At 54.4% G+C, this 16,142-nt stretch overlaps 5 protein-coding genes across 5 annotated transcripts; 3 read left to right on the top strand and 2 right to left on the bottom strand.

Moving 5' to 3' along the window:
* Positions 1 to 25: 25 nt before the first annotated feature.
* Positions 26 to 4,167, bottom strand: CLU1 (Intracellular distribution of mitochondria; the record flags this gene model as incomplete). The annotated part of the gene is made up of 4 exons (XM_049355284.1): positions 26 to 3,793; positions 3,847 to 3,902; positions 3,952 to 4,038; positions 4,134 to 4,167. The coding sequence occupies 4 exons, from the start codon at positions 4,165 to 4,167 to the stop codon at positions 26 to 28; spliced, it is 3,945 nt and encodes a 1,314-aa protein (XP_049209957.1).
* Positions 4,168 to 4,857: 690 nt separating this feature from the next.
* Positions 4,858 to 6,679, top strand: J4E79_006412 (uncharacterized protein; the record flags this gene model as incomplete). The annotated part of the gene is made up of 2 exons (XM_049355283.1): positions 4,858 to 6,171; positions 6,221 to 6,679. The coding sequence occupies 2 exons, from the start codon at positions 4,858 to 4,860 to the stop codon at positions 6,677 to 6,679; spliced, it is 1,773 nt and encodes a 590-aa protein (XP_049209956.1).
* A 295-nt stretch (positions 6,680 to 6,974) lies between these two features.
* Positions 6,975 to 8,034, top strand: J4E79_006411 (uncharacterized protein; the record flags this gene model as incomplete). Its single annotated transcript, XM_049355282.1, has 3 exons — positions 6,975 to 7,335; positions 7,428 to 7,637; positions 7,730 to 8,034. The coding sequence occupies 3 exons, from the start codon at positions 6,975 to 6,977 to the stop codon at positions 8,032 to 8,034; spliced, it is 876 nt and encodes a 291-aa protein (XP_049209955.1).
* A 1,345-nt stretch (positions 8,035 to 9,379) lies between these two features.
* Positions 9,380 to 10,936, top strand: J4E79_006410 (uncharacterized protein; the record flags this gene model as incomplete). The annotated part of the gene is made up of 4 exons (XM_049355281.1): positions 9,380 to 9,548; positions 9,651 to 10,071; positions 10,252 to 10,369; positions 10,481 to 10,936. The coding sequence occupies 4 exons, from the start codon at positions 9,380 to 9,382 to the stop codon at positions 10,934 to 10,936; spliced, it is 1,164 nt and encodes a 387-aa protein (XP_049209954.1).
* A 3,716-nt stretch (positions 10,937 to 14,652) lies between these two features.
* Positions 14,653 to 15,665, bottom strand: J4E79_006409 (uncharacterized protein; the record flags this gene model as incomplete). Its single annotated transcript, XM_049355280.1, has 4 exons — positions 14,653 to 14,715; positions 14,826 to 14,970; positions 15,105 to 15,232; positions 15,441 to 15,665. The coding sequence occupies 4 exons, from the start codon at positions 15,663 to 15,665 to the stop codon at positions 14,653 to 14,655; spliced, it is 561 nt and encodes a 186-aa protein (XP_049209953.1).
* Between the last annotated feature and the right edge of the window lie 477 nt (positions 15,666 to 16,142).

Here is a 16,142-nt window from a genome sequence, read left to right as displayed (position 1 = left end):
ACGTCAGAAACATGACATAGCAGGTTTAACGCTTCCTGGGGTTTGTCGGCTTCTTTTTCGACGGTGTCTTCTGCGCGTCTCCCTCAATGTACTTGAGGAGATCCTCGATCTTGCGCTGGTCGACGCGGCCGCTTCCAGTGCGCTGGCTACCGGCGGCGGCAGCGGCATCGCTAGCGGAAGGAGTGGCGGCAGCGGGTCGCAGGGGGTTGCGGCCGGGGAGCTGCATGCGACGGATACGCGTCTTGGCGAGGTCGTTGAGCTGCTTGGCTTGAGAGACAGCGCTGTGGGTGAGCTGTTCGAGCCAGCTCTCGGCTTCCTTGGTGTTGCGGTCCTCTGCACCGAGCACCTCCTTGAAGATGTTGTAAGACTCGCGCATGCGGTTGACACCACCGCGCATGTCCTTGTCGAGGGCCAGAGCTTGGGCGGTCTGGAACAGCAGAGTCGCTGTGTTGATCGAGTTCTTGCCGCAGACCTCCTCGCAGACGGCGAGCGAGGCCTCGAACCAGAGTCGCGACTCGTGGTACATCTTCGCGGCCTGCAGCATGACAGCGGCGTTGTTGAGAGTTGTGATGGAGTCGGGGTGGTCGGGGCCGTAGAGGATCTTCCACAGCTCAAGCGCGTGACGGACGTAGATCAGAGCGGCAGTGGTGTTACCCGAACCGTGCTCGAACAGACCGACGTTGAGGTAGGCAAGCACAGTCTCCGAGTGATCGACACCGAGAGTGCGCTCCGACACGATGATGGCCTTGTGTGCGAGCTCAAGAGCCGAGACCTTGTCATCAAGGCTGTAGAGCAGGTTCGACAGGGTGTGGTAAGCCTTGGCGACCTCAGGGTGCAGCACACCGTAGATCTGCTCGTGTAGCTGGAGAGACTCCAAGAGCAGTTCTTGGCCAAGCTCCTTCTGGTCCTGGGCAATGGACATGCGACCTGCCTCCAGTGCCTCCTCAGCCAACAAGCTCTTAGGTGAAGCCTCCTTGATGACAGGGACAATGTTCAGAATGTCGTCTGCGTGGAAGGTTTGTGGAGCAAGAGGAACAGTAGGGCTAGCCGTGCGGGCTGGTGGGGTGCTGATGGACTTGTTCTTCTTCTTCTTGGAAGATGTGGAGTGACCGTTGGTCTGCGGCGCAGCGGGCTTCTCGGCCGGCTGGCTGGCGGCAAAGGCCTCTTTAGTGAAGGCGTACGACTTGCATTCCAACTGGAGACCAAGCTTGAGGGAAACCTCACGGAGCATCTGCATCTCCTTGCCAGACTCGATCCACGACTGACCGAGATCGTAGCGGAATCGTAGGGCAACCTGAGCTACGACCTCCTTCTTGAGGGCCTCAGGTGTGAGCTTCTCAAAGCTAAAGTCATCCTCGGGGTACATCTTCTTGAGGCTGCTGTCGCACTCAGCCACAGGCTTAGCGCTAACATCGGCTCCGAGCAAGCAGTTGAGGAGATGGGCGGCTGCGGGTGCTGCGAAAGGCGCAGACACGTTGCGCAGTTTGGAGTTGGCAAAGTGCTTGAAGCCACGTGCAATCATCTCCTGGATGATGAGACGCTTCAAGGCCTGAAGCCTTGGGTCAGGCTTGTCAGCCAGCTCAGCAAGCTTTCCAAGGTAGCGCATGTTCACACCCCGCTTGTGCAGAAGGTTGCTCAGGGACTGGCCGTCCATTGGGAAACCAACTTCGCCCTCCTTGAGCTCCTGGACCATGCGAGGAATGACCTCCGAAGTGAGGTGCTCGCAAGCAGCGCGGACCTCAGCCTCGTCCTGAGCCCACTCCTTCTTGTCCTCCTCTGATTGCGGGTTCTGGCCCGAGAAAACATCAGGGTTGAGCGCGAAGGAGAATCCGGAAATGTCGACACGCTCCTGCTCAGGGTCTTCGGCCTCAGGCTTCTTCTCCTCGGTCTCCTTCTTGGCAACCTTGGCAGCCTTCTCCGCGGCCTTCCTCTCCGCCTTGGAGATTTTCTTGGCCTTGGGCATCTTCTCCTTCTCTTCATCAGAGTCCTCCTCTTCCGAAGAAGACTCCTCCTCAGATGACTCCTCTTCCGAAGATTCCTCCTCAGACGAGCTCTCTTCAGCCTTGGCCTCCTTCGCAGGGGTTTCGTCCTTCTTTGTGGTCTTCTTGGCCATCTGCTCCTTGACGTACTCGCGGAGCTTGACCCTGCCGTATGACTCTACGAGCTCAGGGCGGAGAGTTGTCATGCGGTGGGGGTAGTCCTTGTCTGTCGCCTCCTTCTCGCCCTCCTTGCTGGGCTCGGTCCAGTGTGCCTCTATCCAGGCAACATCGAGAGGTGTGAGGCGGTAGAGGTCCAGAGCGTACCGCCTGCCGTCGGTGCCGATCAGACCCTTAGTCTCAACACTTCCCTCCAGCTCGTGACGGACATTGTCCTTGTCCCAGACAGGATGCTTCTTGACGCGCAGCGCCTTGGAGAGCTGCTCGAACAGAGGGACGAACGACTTGTCATCGGCGACAATCTCCTTGCCCTCAACCGCACCGTAATCGATCTGGTGCTCGCCGGGGTCGCGCTGCTTGAAGATACCGGGCACTATGCTCTGGCCAACAATGCGCTTTCCTTGGTAGTCGACGACGACGGTTCCGGAGGTGAAGAGGTTGTTGATGTCGAGGTTGTTCACAGCGCGGACACCGAAAACGTCCTTGCCCACAGCCACGCGCGCAGCCTCGTCACCGCCCTCAGCGCCGAATGTGCCTACGCCATCAGCGCCGAAGGAGTAGAAGATGTTGTTGTACACGAAGATCTGCGCATCCTTGGCCTCGGTAGGGTTGAGAGGCGCAATCTCGCCCCGTGCTACCAGCATGGCACCGCGGGTCGCGGCATCGTTGTAGTCGGCAAACAGCTTTGACGTGAGGCGCTCGCGGAAGACGCGGTCGTGGACAGCCTCCTTGGGCATCTCCCTCGTCGACTGGAACTCCTCATTCCAGTCGCGGAGGGTCTCGGTGTTCTCAACACCCGAGATCAGATAGCTCTCCTGTGTCCGCGCGAGATCCGGCTGGTGTGGGGTGAGGGATGACGTGGGTGCGGGGACCAACCATGGGTTGGCGGGGATGGCGTTGGAGAGCTGGAAGATGGTAAGTAGCTCCTTCTTCGCATTGTGCTCGAGCAATTCCTGGAACGAAGCGCGGAAAGATGGCGACAGGTCCTCGAGGAGGGTGAGGAGCGAGTGTGCCTGCTTGTCCTTTGGTGGCTGGCGCGGGAAGGGGTCGAAACTGGCATTCGACGACTTGTTGACATAGAAGCCGGAGACGTGAGCTGTGATGTGGTGCTGCTCGTTCTCGTTGGTCGTAACTACCAGGTACAGCAGGTGGCCCTTGGAGCGGAGGTGGTATGGCGGGGGATTCCAGGGCGATACGGCGATGGATTTGATCGTCTTGGGCGCGGCTTCCTCGGTGGGCGGCAGCAGGTTCTTGATGTTGCCCGATGCCTTGAAGTCGTAGTCCGCCAACGGCGACTGCTCCGGGCCGTCCTGCTTGGGCTTGGAGATCTGCTCGTGGCCAACAGTGTCGTGCAGTGACAGACCAGCCATGATACCGTGCAGCGCATCGGTACGGTCACCGGCGGCGCCGATGAGCTCGCGTACGCGGACCACATGTAACCGCGCCTCCTTCTCTGTGTATGGGTCCTCCACCAGGGTGAGTACCGAATCGGCCTTCAGTCCCTCGACTTCAGAGAGTTCGACGTAATCGTTGATCCGCTTGCCGTCGTGCTCCAAGTGGAAGCACGAGTACTGGAACGTGTGGGGCGTCTCGATGATGCTCTGACGGAGGTCTTGCACCTGCTCGGCGGTTGAGATCTGGAGTCGTGAGTTTGTCGTCTATATTTTCTTTTCTAACTCTCAATACGCACCGTTATCGGCATCTCGAACGGCTCGTGTGGGAGCTTGATGGTGACCTGGAAGATGTCTACGACATTAGTAGATATTTCCTACACATGATAAATCAATTGACATACTGTCTGGCTGCTGGCCAGCGCCATCTTCCTCTGTGCCCTCATTCTGCCCCTCTGTGGTGACGTCTTTGCTGGGCGTCTTCTCGACCTCTGCGTTGCCATTGATGTTAGCCATGGGGTGCAAAAAGAGTTATTGCGCCTGGGAATAAATTTCCATCGCGGTCGTGTGCGGGCGGGAAGCTCACCAGACTTGGAAGCGTCATTGGTACTAGCGGCCATGATGGCGGGCTGTGGATATGTCGAGAAACACTACGACGCCGGGAAAGAACGACTGGGGAAAGAGGGAATCGGTCTAGGGAAGGAAGGAGATATACAGGAATGGCGCATTAATGTACAATGACATGCGGCGAGTGATGGGGAGAGAGGTGACTCTCCGGTCATGTCTCCAGAATATTTTTCTTGAGGGCGCCGGGATGGTCCGCTAAGCTCGCTCTCCACTTCCGAGGCCACAGGCATGTCATCGGGAAAACGGCCCCCATGCACCGGGGGTCAGCAATATCGCGTTGACTCCGGAGTACTGGAGTCGCCATGTCCTACACGCCGTCCACGGGTGTCTGTCTTCACGTCGGTTATCGATATGGTGATTGACGCGAGTTCCACCATGCTGTCACCACGGTCGCTCCTGCCGTTCGCACTTGGCACTCGCACTTGGCCCCTGCGGCAAATTATCGCAACACCAGCGTAACAAGGCCGCGGTACCTCCTTTGGCGTCCCTCTCCTCCAATCTCGTCCCGTCCATCTCAATCATCTCTCCTTTCACGCGTCTGTCTCTCGTTTAACTCTCATTCATTCCTTTCCTAGTCCATTCCACGTCTGTTGAACCTCTGGCTGCGCCTACGTTTGACACGTGTAACATTGGAAAACACGCGACACCAACGTGACTTGGAACGCGCCAGCGCAATAATGTTAATGCTACGACATATCACACGCGCTCATGCCGCGTTGACACGACAACCTTTCGCGTATCGGTCTCAGCAGGCTGGCCCGGTACTGCAAAGAACAAGGTTATGCCAGCCCTCTTTGGCGCGCGCTCTGAGTGGCCAATCCGGTCCTCCGACTCCTGGCAACGATGCGCCAAACCCCATTGACGACGCTGCAGAGCGTCTGGAGGAAGAGGAAGAGCAGCAAGAGGAGAAACGCGAGAAAAAGAAGGCAGAATGGAAAAGCACAGCCTGGAAGATGTTTGAGGCTGCTGCTACTACCGGAGCCAGCATCTTCATCCTTGGATGCGTCGGCATCGGGTATACTAAGTACTACAAATGGAACGTGCTTGAAAAGATGGAGAACGCTTTTCGGGAAGGCGATCCTGTATTAGAGCTTGCAGCTACTGGAAAGGAGATGCCGAAAGCGGGTGAGCCTACTCGACTACAAGTCAGCAAGGACCTGGACGGTGATGATAAAGACTATGATCGCTGGATTCCACGTGATGAGCAGGAAAGGATTGACAAGATCGTCTGGGGCGAGACAAAAGGACGTTACCATCTCCTTCTTGGCGAGAAAGGGACTGGGAAGACTTCCATGCTCATCGATGCCATGGATAAGATCAATGGTGAGGGATGCTCGATGATGGAAGCCCATGCAGATCTCGAAGTCTTCCGTGTACGGCTAGGTCGCTGTCTCGATTTTGAGTACCACGAAGACAACATCGGATCGCTTTTCTCTATCCGCGGTCCACGCGATGCGGGCGCCATCCTTGACATTGAGCGTGCGTTCAACAAGCTCGAAAAAGTGGCTTTGCGACGACGCGCGACTGTTGGACGACCGCTCATTCTCATCATCAATTCCGCACATTTGATTCGAGACAACGACGACGGTAGAGACCTTCTCGAACTCATCCAACAGCGAGCGGAGCAGTGGGCGGCCGCCAACCTCGCAACCGTCATCATCAACTCCGACAAGTACTGGGTATTCGAACGTTTGAAGCAGTATGCGACCCGCATGGAAGTGCATCAGATCAAGGACCTGAGCAAAGACCGCGCCATGCAAGCCTTGAGGAACTACCGAATGAAGTACTACGGCGAGAAGGTAAAAGACTCCATCCTCGAAGAAGTATATGACAAAGTCGGCGGACGCCTCACCTTCCTCAATCGCGTCGCCAAGTCAGAAGACATGGTCGCAAAATGCAACAGCATCTGCGAAATGGAAAAGATCTGGTTCCTAAACAACTGCGCGATTCTCGGGGAGGAGATGGACGACGATGTCATGGACCAGCAGAAATACGCTGTACGTATACAAACATTCGTCTATCAATATGTCTGACTAACCCACACAGTCCACAGCCATGGTCCTAGCCAACGCCCTCTACAAACTCTACCACGACATGGAATCAACCTACGACCCAAAAGAAGGCCACATCCTGCCTTCCTTCCCGCTGCACCGCGCCCGCTTCATCATGACGCGTTCCGACTTCATCCGCCAGCACCACGACCTCTCCATCTTCTCCATCGACTCACACGCCGTTGTCCGCGCCGACTCTGTGCCCATGCAACGCGCCTTCAACGAGATCTGCGCCGAGCCCGGCTTTGAAGACTTCCTGGAAGCGACGCTCGAGCGTATCGGTGCGATTGAGAGTCTCGGCAGGACCAAGGAACTTACGTTCAAGGATCTTTGGGAGGGGGGCAAGTATCGTATTGTGCAGAAGGATGGAAAGGGCAAGGTGCAGGGTGAGGTGGAGATGGAGACTGTGCCTGGGAAGGGGGATGATGATGACGATGATGAGAAGGATGATTGAATAAGAGGTTCGTTAAGATGTTAGAACGACTGGCTATTATGCGTTTGGATGTACGATATGGGTATGGGCGGCTGGTCTGAATCTGCGTGGCGCTGGTGTCTACTGGGAAGCCACGATACCCTAGAATGTCAGTTTCCTTATCTATCTCCCTTGTCATGTTGCAATCTCTAGTGAGAGGAATGGCGGTGGTTTGCTGCCCCACTCTGGCTCAGCACACATCGCTAAAAACTCCGATATCTCTTTTCAATCTACTCAAGTCTGTTCAAAATCACCTGGGCTTTCTGCTCAGCCCACCATGAGACTCTATTTAACGCTCATAGCTGTCGTGGCTTCGATCGCTCTTACCCAAGATATAGCCAGCGATGAGCCTACCAAGGTACACGTCCTATGGGAACCTGAGAAGGTCGCGGATGACGCAGAATGGGCTGCAGCCCGCCAGAAGGGAGATGATTTGATATGTCGACTCGAAGCCACGGACGAAGCTGCTGGTAGACTAAATATGGACACACGAACACCGCCTTCGGCGCGCAATCAATGGCCCGATGCCGCGCTCACAAGTGAGATAAGTCTCTGGGGTTGGTTTACTGGCGAATATGACCAGAAATCGCATTGCCAATTTGCCGATGATAACGAAGATTACCATGTCAACAAGGTCGGTACGTCGATTGCGCGAGGGCGTTCATTCCTATTCCTCCTTGAAAGTCTTCAGGGTTGGATATCGTTCTTGATAGATACTGACCTTTTATAGGAACTATGTTCCAGGATCTTGGTATCAATTCCAGGCCCCATACAAAAGGCGGAGATAATGTGTGTTACAGCATAGAACACTACAACGAGCGCGCCGAAGATGACGATGGAGACACTCTTGCGGCGCAAAACCAGTACTACGACATCAATGGTGTTTGGGAGCGGTGTACCGGTGCGCATGTTCGATTCGGTATCAACCAACGAGGCGGACGTAAGTATCTCCGAGTGGACGTAGACTCACCTTCGTGCGCTACCGGCTCTACTCACGCACACCATACTAGGAGACATACTAACAGCTCAAAGTGATCATTGGTCTCGACTTCCTCAACCCTAAAACAGCAGCACTGGCAAATTGGGATGACAGCCCAGCAGAAGCTAGCCTCCCGGAGCTCAAGCGCGCCTCGGACATCATGATGGCGTACTGGCTTCGCGGCAATATTGACCCCAAAAGCCTCAAATATTATCTTGTGCTCACCATCAAGAATACGATGACTCTCGCTCTCATCAACAGAGTGTTGAAGAATCATGGTCTCAAAGAGGTACCGTACTGGCCTGGTGTGATAGCCAACATGTACGACGAGGAAGGCCCGGCGCTACTTGGTGAGTAGTCTTGAGCGCCTTACATTGCCCAAGAGCAAACAGGACGGAACCAGTCCTGGCCTACTCCCATACGACACCCAAGGGTTGTGGGTGGTAACGACGCTGACGCACCCCAGGCTCTCCATTGGGTCGCACGCTCGCTTTCTTGCTTTTCCAACACAAGGCAGAGCTGGGTACCAAGCATGTCACTGAAATTGTGATCTTCAGAAACAATTATCCCAGGCATTTGAGAGTTGGTGTACACTTGTTGTTCAGGATCAAAGACGTCCCTAATCCGGCCCCAGCCCCAGGCACAGCTTCATTCCGGTCTCTGAGACTTCGAAGTTCGGTTCTGGACGATGGGCGGAGGAATAAGATATATCTACACGAAATCTTCCAAGATAACAGAGCTCTTGTTATGGGTAGCGCATAGATGAGTGGGGTGGAGAGAGGCGTTGTCGGCTATGTCACAGAGGTCGAGATGTCGGGTGAGGCCTATGCCACATAGTTGGATCTGGGTTTCGTGGCTACAGAACCCGGATTAGAGAAGACACTCGAGAAAATACCTAGATATTGTCCGTGGGTAGACTCACAGCTCATATGCCTCGAAGGGACAGACTCTGCTCCAGCAGCAGTCCTTCGATGACGTGCGCGACATCCAACAGCGGACATTTCTACCGCAGTCACAATCTTCAAAATCGTGTGACATCAAGCCCCTTCCGTGCAGAAAGTGCAACAAATGACGTGAACGCCCCACCCGTGCACTAAGCACTCTCGCTAAGCAAGTCCCCACCGACATCCCGCTCGATGACGTCGCACCCACCCTCCTCCCAACCACATTTCCCAATCATCTTTCAACTTTCCCATCGTGATCTTTTCGCCGACCCCAGCCGAGACGCTGATTAATACTGCTTTCGCGCTGTTATTCGTGGGTCTGGGGCTGCGCGCGGAAGTGATAAGCTTCTGCGAAGCAACGATGGCGTAGGATCGACGCTAGCACCGCGACGGTTGGCGGGTGCTTGTTTCCCTTGTGGACTGGGCGGGTCTGGAGACGGATTTAACATTGAAAGATTTCGATTGCGTCGGTGATGGCTGACGGAGAGGGTGGAGGCGCGACGTAGGTGGTGTGGAGTGGCCAGGAAAGAGGACCCTTAAGTATGCAACTGCCCGTGGGACCTCGGGGAGGCTCGATACTCGCGCGGTGCTTACCTTACAGACAAGTTTCCTGGCTATCGCGACCAATACGCCGGAGGTGTATTCTATCCGGCCTTCCCGCGCTTCACTTGTTATCCTTCTCTCCAGCCAACTCATCGCGCGCACTTCGTTAGGCAACCCCATCTTTCATCTCATTACTAGCATCCATATCCAGTCACGATGGCGGTAATATGGGGTCTCGACATGAAGGAGATGCAGTGGGGCAAGTTCAAGTCTGGCTACATGTGGAACAACACGTACCACAACCGTCGGACAAAGTTCATCATCTACCAACTCGCCATGATTCTCTGCGTTGTCAGTGAGAGTCTGGGAACGGCTGCGCTGTCTGGTATGACATCTCTCTCCATCTCTACTCATGGTGGCGACACTCATGGTGGCGACGACAAGCGTCTGCTATCTTCCAACTTGAACATCATCTAACATCCAGCAGACTACGTCGACCAGCAGAAGTTCGTCTCAAAGCTCGACCGCAACGTCATGATCCACAACAACAACTTCGTTGGCATCGCATCGTACAACATCTTCGTTGGTATCTTCGTCGCCACCATTTTCGGTGCCGCCTTCTTCTTCGATCTCTTCTGGCCCGAGCGAAAAGAGTCGAGAGGCGTCATCAACGCTTGGAAAGCTTGCTCAGTCTTTGCTTGCATGCTTACGCTCTCCGACGCCCTTGCATACACTTACATCACCGCGAGCAAGAGTGCGCACCTTACCGGCACGGACTTCGAGCGCGGACAGGGCCTGTTGTCGCAGTTCAAGAAGGCCGGTGAGACTCCGCTCGCTTACAACAAGAATGGGCGGGCGATTGCTAGTGTTGTGTTCTTGTGGCCGGGCATGATCTTCACTTTTGTCAGGTAAGGCACCTCTATCGGTCCTATCACGTCAACCTAGGGAAAACCTGGACAGGGGTGGAGCCTACATCGACGTTAGGCCACCTAATTTGCAGGTTTTCTTCTTGATGTAGCCTCTAGGGTGTTCAGTTTTTCCCTTGTATGAGGTGCTATCGTACCACTCTTACTGACTCATTTGTCTAGCACATATCTCCTATGGCATTCGCTGAACCACATCGACAAGCTCGGAGTCTTCTCCGCACATGCCCGTCATCTTGATGGCGCTCAAGATGGCGCAGAGCCCGAACCGAAGGGCAATGCCGTATAGAATTGGCTTCGCAAAACCATCACATCCGATTCCCGTTCCGTCCCCGCTTTTCCTGGTCCCTCTCGTCCCGGCCCTTCGACTCCCCAACAGAATCATGAATTGCAGAACATAAGCAAGTCACCCTCTGTCGTCACCGCGTACAAAGACGGAACTCCAGTCCGATCGGCTCCTCCCACATACAATTCCCATGCCGGTCCTTCTTCCCGTGGCGGTCCTTCCAGTCGTCCCGGTCCCTGGACTCCTCGTCGGGATTCGGAATTGAACAAGCTGAAGAAGAAGCACAAGACAGACATCAGCGTTGTCAGAGACGGACCCGCAGACCCACCTGCCCTCGGAAGGTGGGGAAGTGGGGGTGCTGTGCATGGTCCTGTTGAAGAGACCGTTATTGAAGAGACGCCTATCGAGACGCTTATAGAGCGGAACAGGGCCGAAGTGCGGAGGGCGCTACAGGAAAGCGATCCGGATAGGGATGAGATGATAAGGCAACGCAGTGAGGAGTTACTGGACAAGAACAAGGATTTCATCAGCGAAAGGCCGTTGAGTCCCCAGGAGTCTAGATGAGGGTTTGGTGAAGGTATTTCGGTATTTGATGGCGTTTAGGCATGAGTGGGATATTACGTATTGATACCCTGGTAGCTTGTTTTACTTGGATGAGAATGAATAATAGTAATTCTTCGATCGTTTGCGTTAGCTATGTTGATGATGCACCACATACAATAGGAAAAACTGAACACCCTGGAGCCTACGTTGACCTTGGGCCACCTGCTTTGTATGGTTTTATCATAATGTAGGCTCCACGGTGTTCAGCGTTTTCCTAGGCTGACGTGGATGCACTGTTGTAAAATGTCGATCCTGGATGTGCATGCTGTGATGTTGTCTTCTTCATGAAAGATTGAGGCTGATGCCTAGAGATGGACATGTCATACAACAAGGTGACAATGCTACTCACGTATAGCAATCTCTTCAACGCAGAGAGTGTCGACCTATGTCCCTACTCAGCTACTTGGGGTCGCGGGTGCACGGTTAGCCTACAAGTTCAAGCCCTCGCTGCGTATCTTGTCGATGAGCTGCACGCCATCACACGCCAACCCAGGGAAAAGCTAAACAGCCTAGAGCCTACGTTAACGTTAGGTTACCTACTTTGCAAGCCTTTAGGTTAACGTAGTCTGCAGACCTGTTTAGACCTTTTCTTGCATAAGGTAATTAGGGCTATGAGACCTAAGAGTTTCTCCACAGTAGCTATCTCATACTCAACACCCCATACATGCCTCTACCAAGACCTATTCCACTGCCGCATACCCTCCCTCAGGTCCCCATCCCTATCACGCCACCACCCACATCCCCGGTGCCAGCCTCATTCCAACCCAACGCCACCACGACGTTCCTTTTGCCGGAACGACGGCCCAATGCACACCCATAGGAAGATTATGAAACCAACACTCGCTTCCCCGTACCCACCATCGTCACACCACTTTCTTCACGGGAGCAAAAAGCAAGAAAAAAGAAAGGAGACCCTGTGAGAGTTCAAGCCACGTCAAGCCACGGCAAGCCATGGTGACGGAGAGGCTTACAGGGCTTGCGAGCGATAAGAATGATACGAAAAGAAGGAAAGGGTAGATCTCGGGAGGGACGGGAGGGAGCGAGAGATAGTAGCGTAGAAGCCACGATGACGTGGAGTGTTGTATATGTAGAATGGAGGTGGGGACACCATGGTTATGGGTGGAAAGAGCAAAAACAGGTGGGTTTGTTGCATGGCTTGGAAAGAGGGCCATGACGCAGTTGTTTTGCGAGTAATGATGTGGTGAGATTAGAGGATAGAGGTGAAAGAGCAGGAGTCGTGTGCATTGTGAAAGTTGCGAGAGTCAGCAGCAGAGTCATGAAAAGAAAAAGAAAACATGACTGTGAGAGGATGAGATTGCGAGTATTGTGACAAGAGTCAAGGAGGTTGCGAAAGCGTATGCGAATACGGGAGATATGCGTAGAGCAAGAAAGAGACCTCGGGGGGAAGTATTGGAGTTCTTGGTAAGACGACTCCGTGAATCAACGCGATGTAGGGAAAATGTGATCTCGACAACCAGCCTCGATTCTTGATAATATGGTTTGTTATGCTCGCAGAGGTGCAACCAGGCATCGGTAGGCAAACATCGCTTCATCTGTAATACCTAGAGAACAAGAAATATCGTCATCTTCATCGGCATCATCATTGCAGCAAAGGAAGAAACTGTCCTAGGTCTCCGTCCGGCTTACCGCCACAACTCACCTCAACCTCACCTCAAGGAAAGGTTCTGTCCACGAAGAGCAACTATATCGATCATCAAGCTTCCAACGCCTATGACACCGGCTTGTTCATACATACACCCAGCCTCACGCATACAAACAGCCTCCACGCGGCTCCGCTCCCCTCCAGCATCAGCACAGCGGATCCGACGCCCTCCCCGTCAGCCTCCTCAACTCTGAAACCCAACGTCGCGTCAACCTACCCTCTTCCTCGGCAGCCCCGACACGGACACTCCATCTGCATGTCATACCCAAGAACGTCGTCTGACATAAGCCCCACTGCAACACATTTCCCACGTGGGTTCCGAACCCGTGTTCCCTGTAAACATGCGACAGCGACAGCTCCGACCGATCGCATTTCAATGCAGACAAGGTGCCAGGTTTGCTTGTTCTGAATCCCAAACTACAACGTTACTAAACCTGGAAGCTGAAGGGTTTGCATGAGCGGGTGGTCATGTGAGACGCAGGTGATGAGACGAGGGGGAGAATTGGAGATTGTTGGAGATGATGGATGGGTGCTGTTGTATTATTGTACCGAGGAGGCGAGATCGCGACGGTGTTAATGCCGGTGATGTGCCGATTGTGGGACCGAGGTACCAAGGGTACTTGTAATCAAATCAATCTCAATCGCTAGAACTCTACCTGCGTGCCACACCTACCTACCAGTCCCATATCTTCTCGCCTGTCGCCCAAGATTTGACAGCTGTACTGAATTTGCCATCTTAAACCCAACTTTGCAAATATTATCTCGATGGCGATTTGAAACTCGATGAAAAGGTTCCTTTGTGATTGCCTTGGTCATAAGTCATATGACAAACGGAAGACGGGGGAGGGTACGGAGAAAAGCGCTCAAGCTCGGCGTAATGACATGTCGCAGCCCTACGCATAACCCCCGAGCCCACCTTGTACCCTTCCAGGTACGCTTTCTAGAAACACGTTCGCGCATCAAACGAACCAAGCCCTGTTCAGCGCGCGCGCGTCAAACAGATTGGGAGCTGTCATTCCAGTCGCGTGCATTCCAGTCCAGCAACCGCACCGCACCAGCAACAGCGCAACTAACATTCCAACCCAAACCCAAGGTCTTCGCGACCGAAACAAGCATATCTCGTGTTTCCTGTGTTACATAGCGAAAGCTTGCATATACACAACTGCGACAAATCATACGTACCACATCATCCCACTGCCTGCCTAATCGATAAAGCCCATGACAAACTTCCTCCCCGTCGCGTCGTCGTTTCAAATAATCCCACCTATAAACTTCGAGTGGTGTCGGTCTGTCAAAGAATTGAGATCATCACTCGCAACCCGTGCCAACGGTGTTTCAGCACCCAACGGCGTCTTTACTAGGTATAGCGTACCACGTCCTGCCCGCCCATCCTAGGTACTTTCCTATCTGGGAAGCTAGCGTGGGAAAAGCGTCGGGCTGGAAGGGAAGCTGACGCTAGTACAACACGAGACTTCGCGTGGAAGCTATGCCGCGGTCGATAGGGCAGTGTTGGCGTTGCGCTGGGCTTGCCGCTTTAATCAAAGTTACGCGGGCTAGCGTGAAAGCGGTTCCCGTGTCCGCGAAATGAGGATGCGTCTGCGAAGGGAGGGATAAGTAGGGCTGAAGAAGGGTTTGGGGAATGATGCAAGGCCGGTAGGAAGGCTGGTTGTCTGTGCGCGCAGTGAGTTGTGCATGGACATGGATTGCGGCGTCATTGGGAACGAGAGGAAAATTGCGAGAGATCGCGATGGCTTGCGTGGTCAATGTTGCGCGCTGGAGGATATGCTTGTTGTGAAATTTTTGGGTTCAGAAGTATCTAGGCAGGAAGACGGGAGAGAAAGCCGTGGGCTAGAGGACGTGTCTTGATTTGTTCGGGTTCTGCTTTTGCCGTTGGGCCTAATTGTGTGCGCGTCCATATCGATTGAACGCTATCGAGGTGATGAGCTAGCGATTAGCCAGCCATGAGTTTATTTGGAAATGACGCTTCGCCGTGGTTGCAATTGCGAGCACGACTTCAAACTGTCCGGCGATCGCTCATAACCCTAGAAATGGAACCTGGGCCTGCTATCTCCACAAGCTGAGGTGTGTTAGTGACGAAACAAAAAATAGATGTGGTGTGGGAGAGCGTGGGATGTGACCCGGTGGGCGGGAAGTTTCAAATAACGAGGAAGGTGCGTGGGGTCGTACCTTCTCATGCCAGCTGAGCAGTACGCTCATGGCTTGGCCGCCACCCTCGCCGCCGCCACGAGTATGAATCTGCGAGAAGCCGGTCGGTTGGGGGGTGATGTCGCGCTTGGTGCCTGATGGTGCTCCCTGTGCCATGCCTTTGTAACTGCAAGTACTTTCGTTAGTCTATGTTTCTGGATGTACGACGGTGGCGCGTGGTGATGCGGGAAGGCACGATGGGCAGTAGAGGTCGGTGGGCGGTGAGGCTTGTGAGAGACCCAAACGAGACGGTGGACGTACATGTACTTCATCAGGACGTCCAATGCTTCGGTTCCACCCGGCGCACCATATATCCGGCTGAGCATTGGTGACATGTCTGACTGGCGTATGGATTGTAGGATCTCGATGACGACGGAAAGGTGGACTTCCTGTGGTGGTGGACTTGTCAGCTTGGTCCTGGGTGGTGCAATGTCGCCGACCTGGTCGTCGGTAGCCCAAGTCCAGAGACGCGGTGGTGATGTGACCAGGTGTCTATATCTGGAGAGACATCCAAACCGCTGGACTGGGAGTGTCGTGTCTCTGAGTTGTCTCTGGAGCTTCTAGAGCTGTCTCGAGCTATGCAGAGGCGCAACGTACCTTTCCTTTGTCGTCTGCGCCATATGGGGGGTTCTCTAAGGCACTCTGGAGGGCGCCCTCATTGTCACCACCGCGTAGCAGCTGCCGTATTGACTGGGCGTTGGTCTGGACATCGGCCGTCGAGACAGGCGCAACGGCGGGAGCGAGGGAGCTTAGGTCGAAGTTGGCGGGGCTGTCGGGGTCCAAGGCGTCGATGTTGATGGTCCGCCAGTTGATGTTGGCCATGGTGGGTGGTGAGGCTTGTGTACGGGAGAGTAGCTAGCTGCAAAGAGACGGCTGGGTTGGTGGTGGAGCTGTGGTGAGGTTGCAATTCGGCGCGCCGTATTCGTGGGGTGCAGTGCCATGTCTCCACTCTGCCCGCCAAGCCTCGAAGCTACCCAGTCCAGCGCCCGCAACGTCTGGCAAAACACCCACCAGGTAGCACGAACCAGGGTCGCCGCTCGATTCCGCTGCATGCGGATCGCTAAGGCCTTTCGATGTACCCGCGACGGAGATCCGCAGCGCCACACGTGTGACGGGAGTACCATGGGGGTGGGTGAAAGCGATCACAGCACAGGCAATGTCATCATCGTGGAGGAGAATGTGATAGTAGTAGATGTTGATTAGTCTAAACTTCAGCCAGTTGAGTCGCGAGACACAAGTACAATGGCCCAGGCGCTCAGTCTAATGTCCAAAGCTATGGGGAGAGCGGCCCATGCATGT

Source organism: Alternaria viburni, assembly GCF_023758015.1.
Source record: "Alternaria viburni strain BMP 2772 chromosome Unknown scaffold_13, whole genome shotgun sequence".
NCBI classification, from domain to species: Eukaryota; Fungi; Ascomycota; class Dothideomycetes; order Pleosporales; family Pleosporaceae; genus Alternaria; species Alternaria viburni.
Note: the sequence above shows the minus strand (reverse complement) of the source record. Positions and strands in the feature narration are given on the sequence as shown.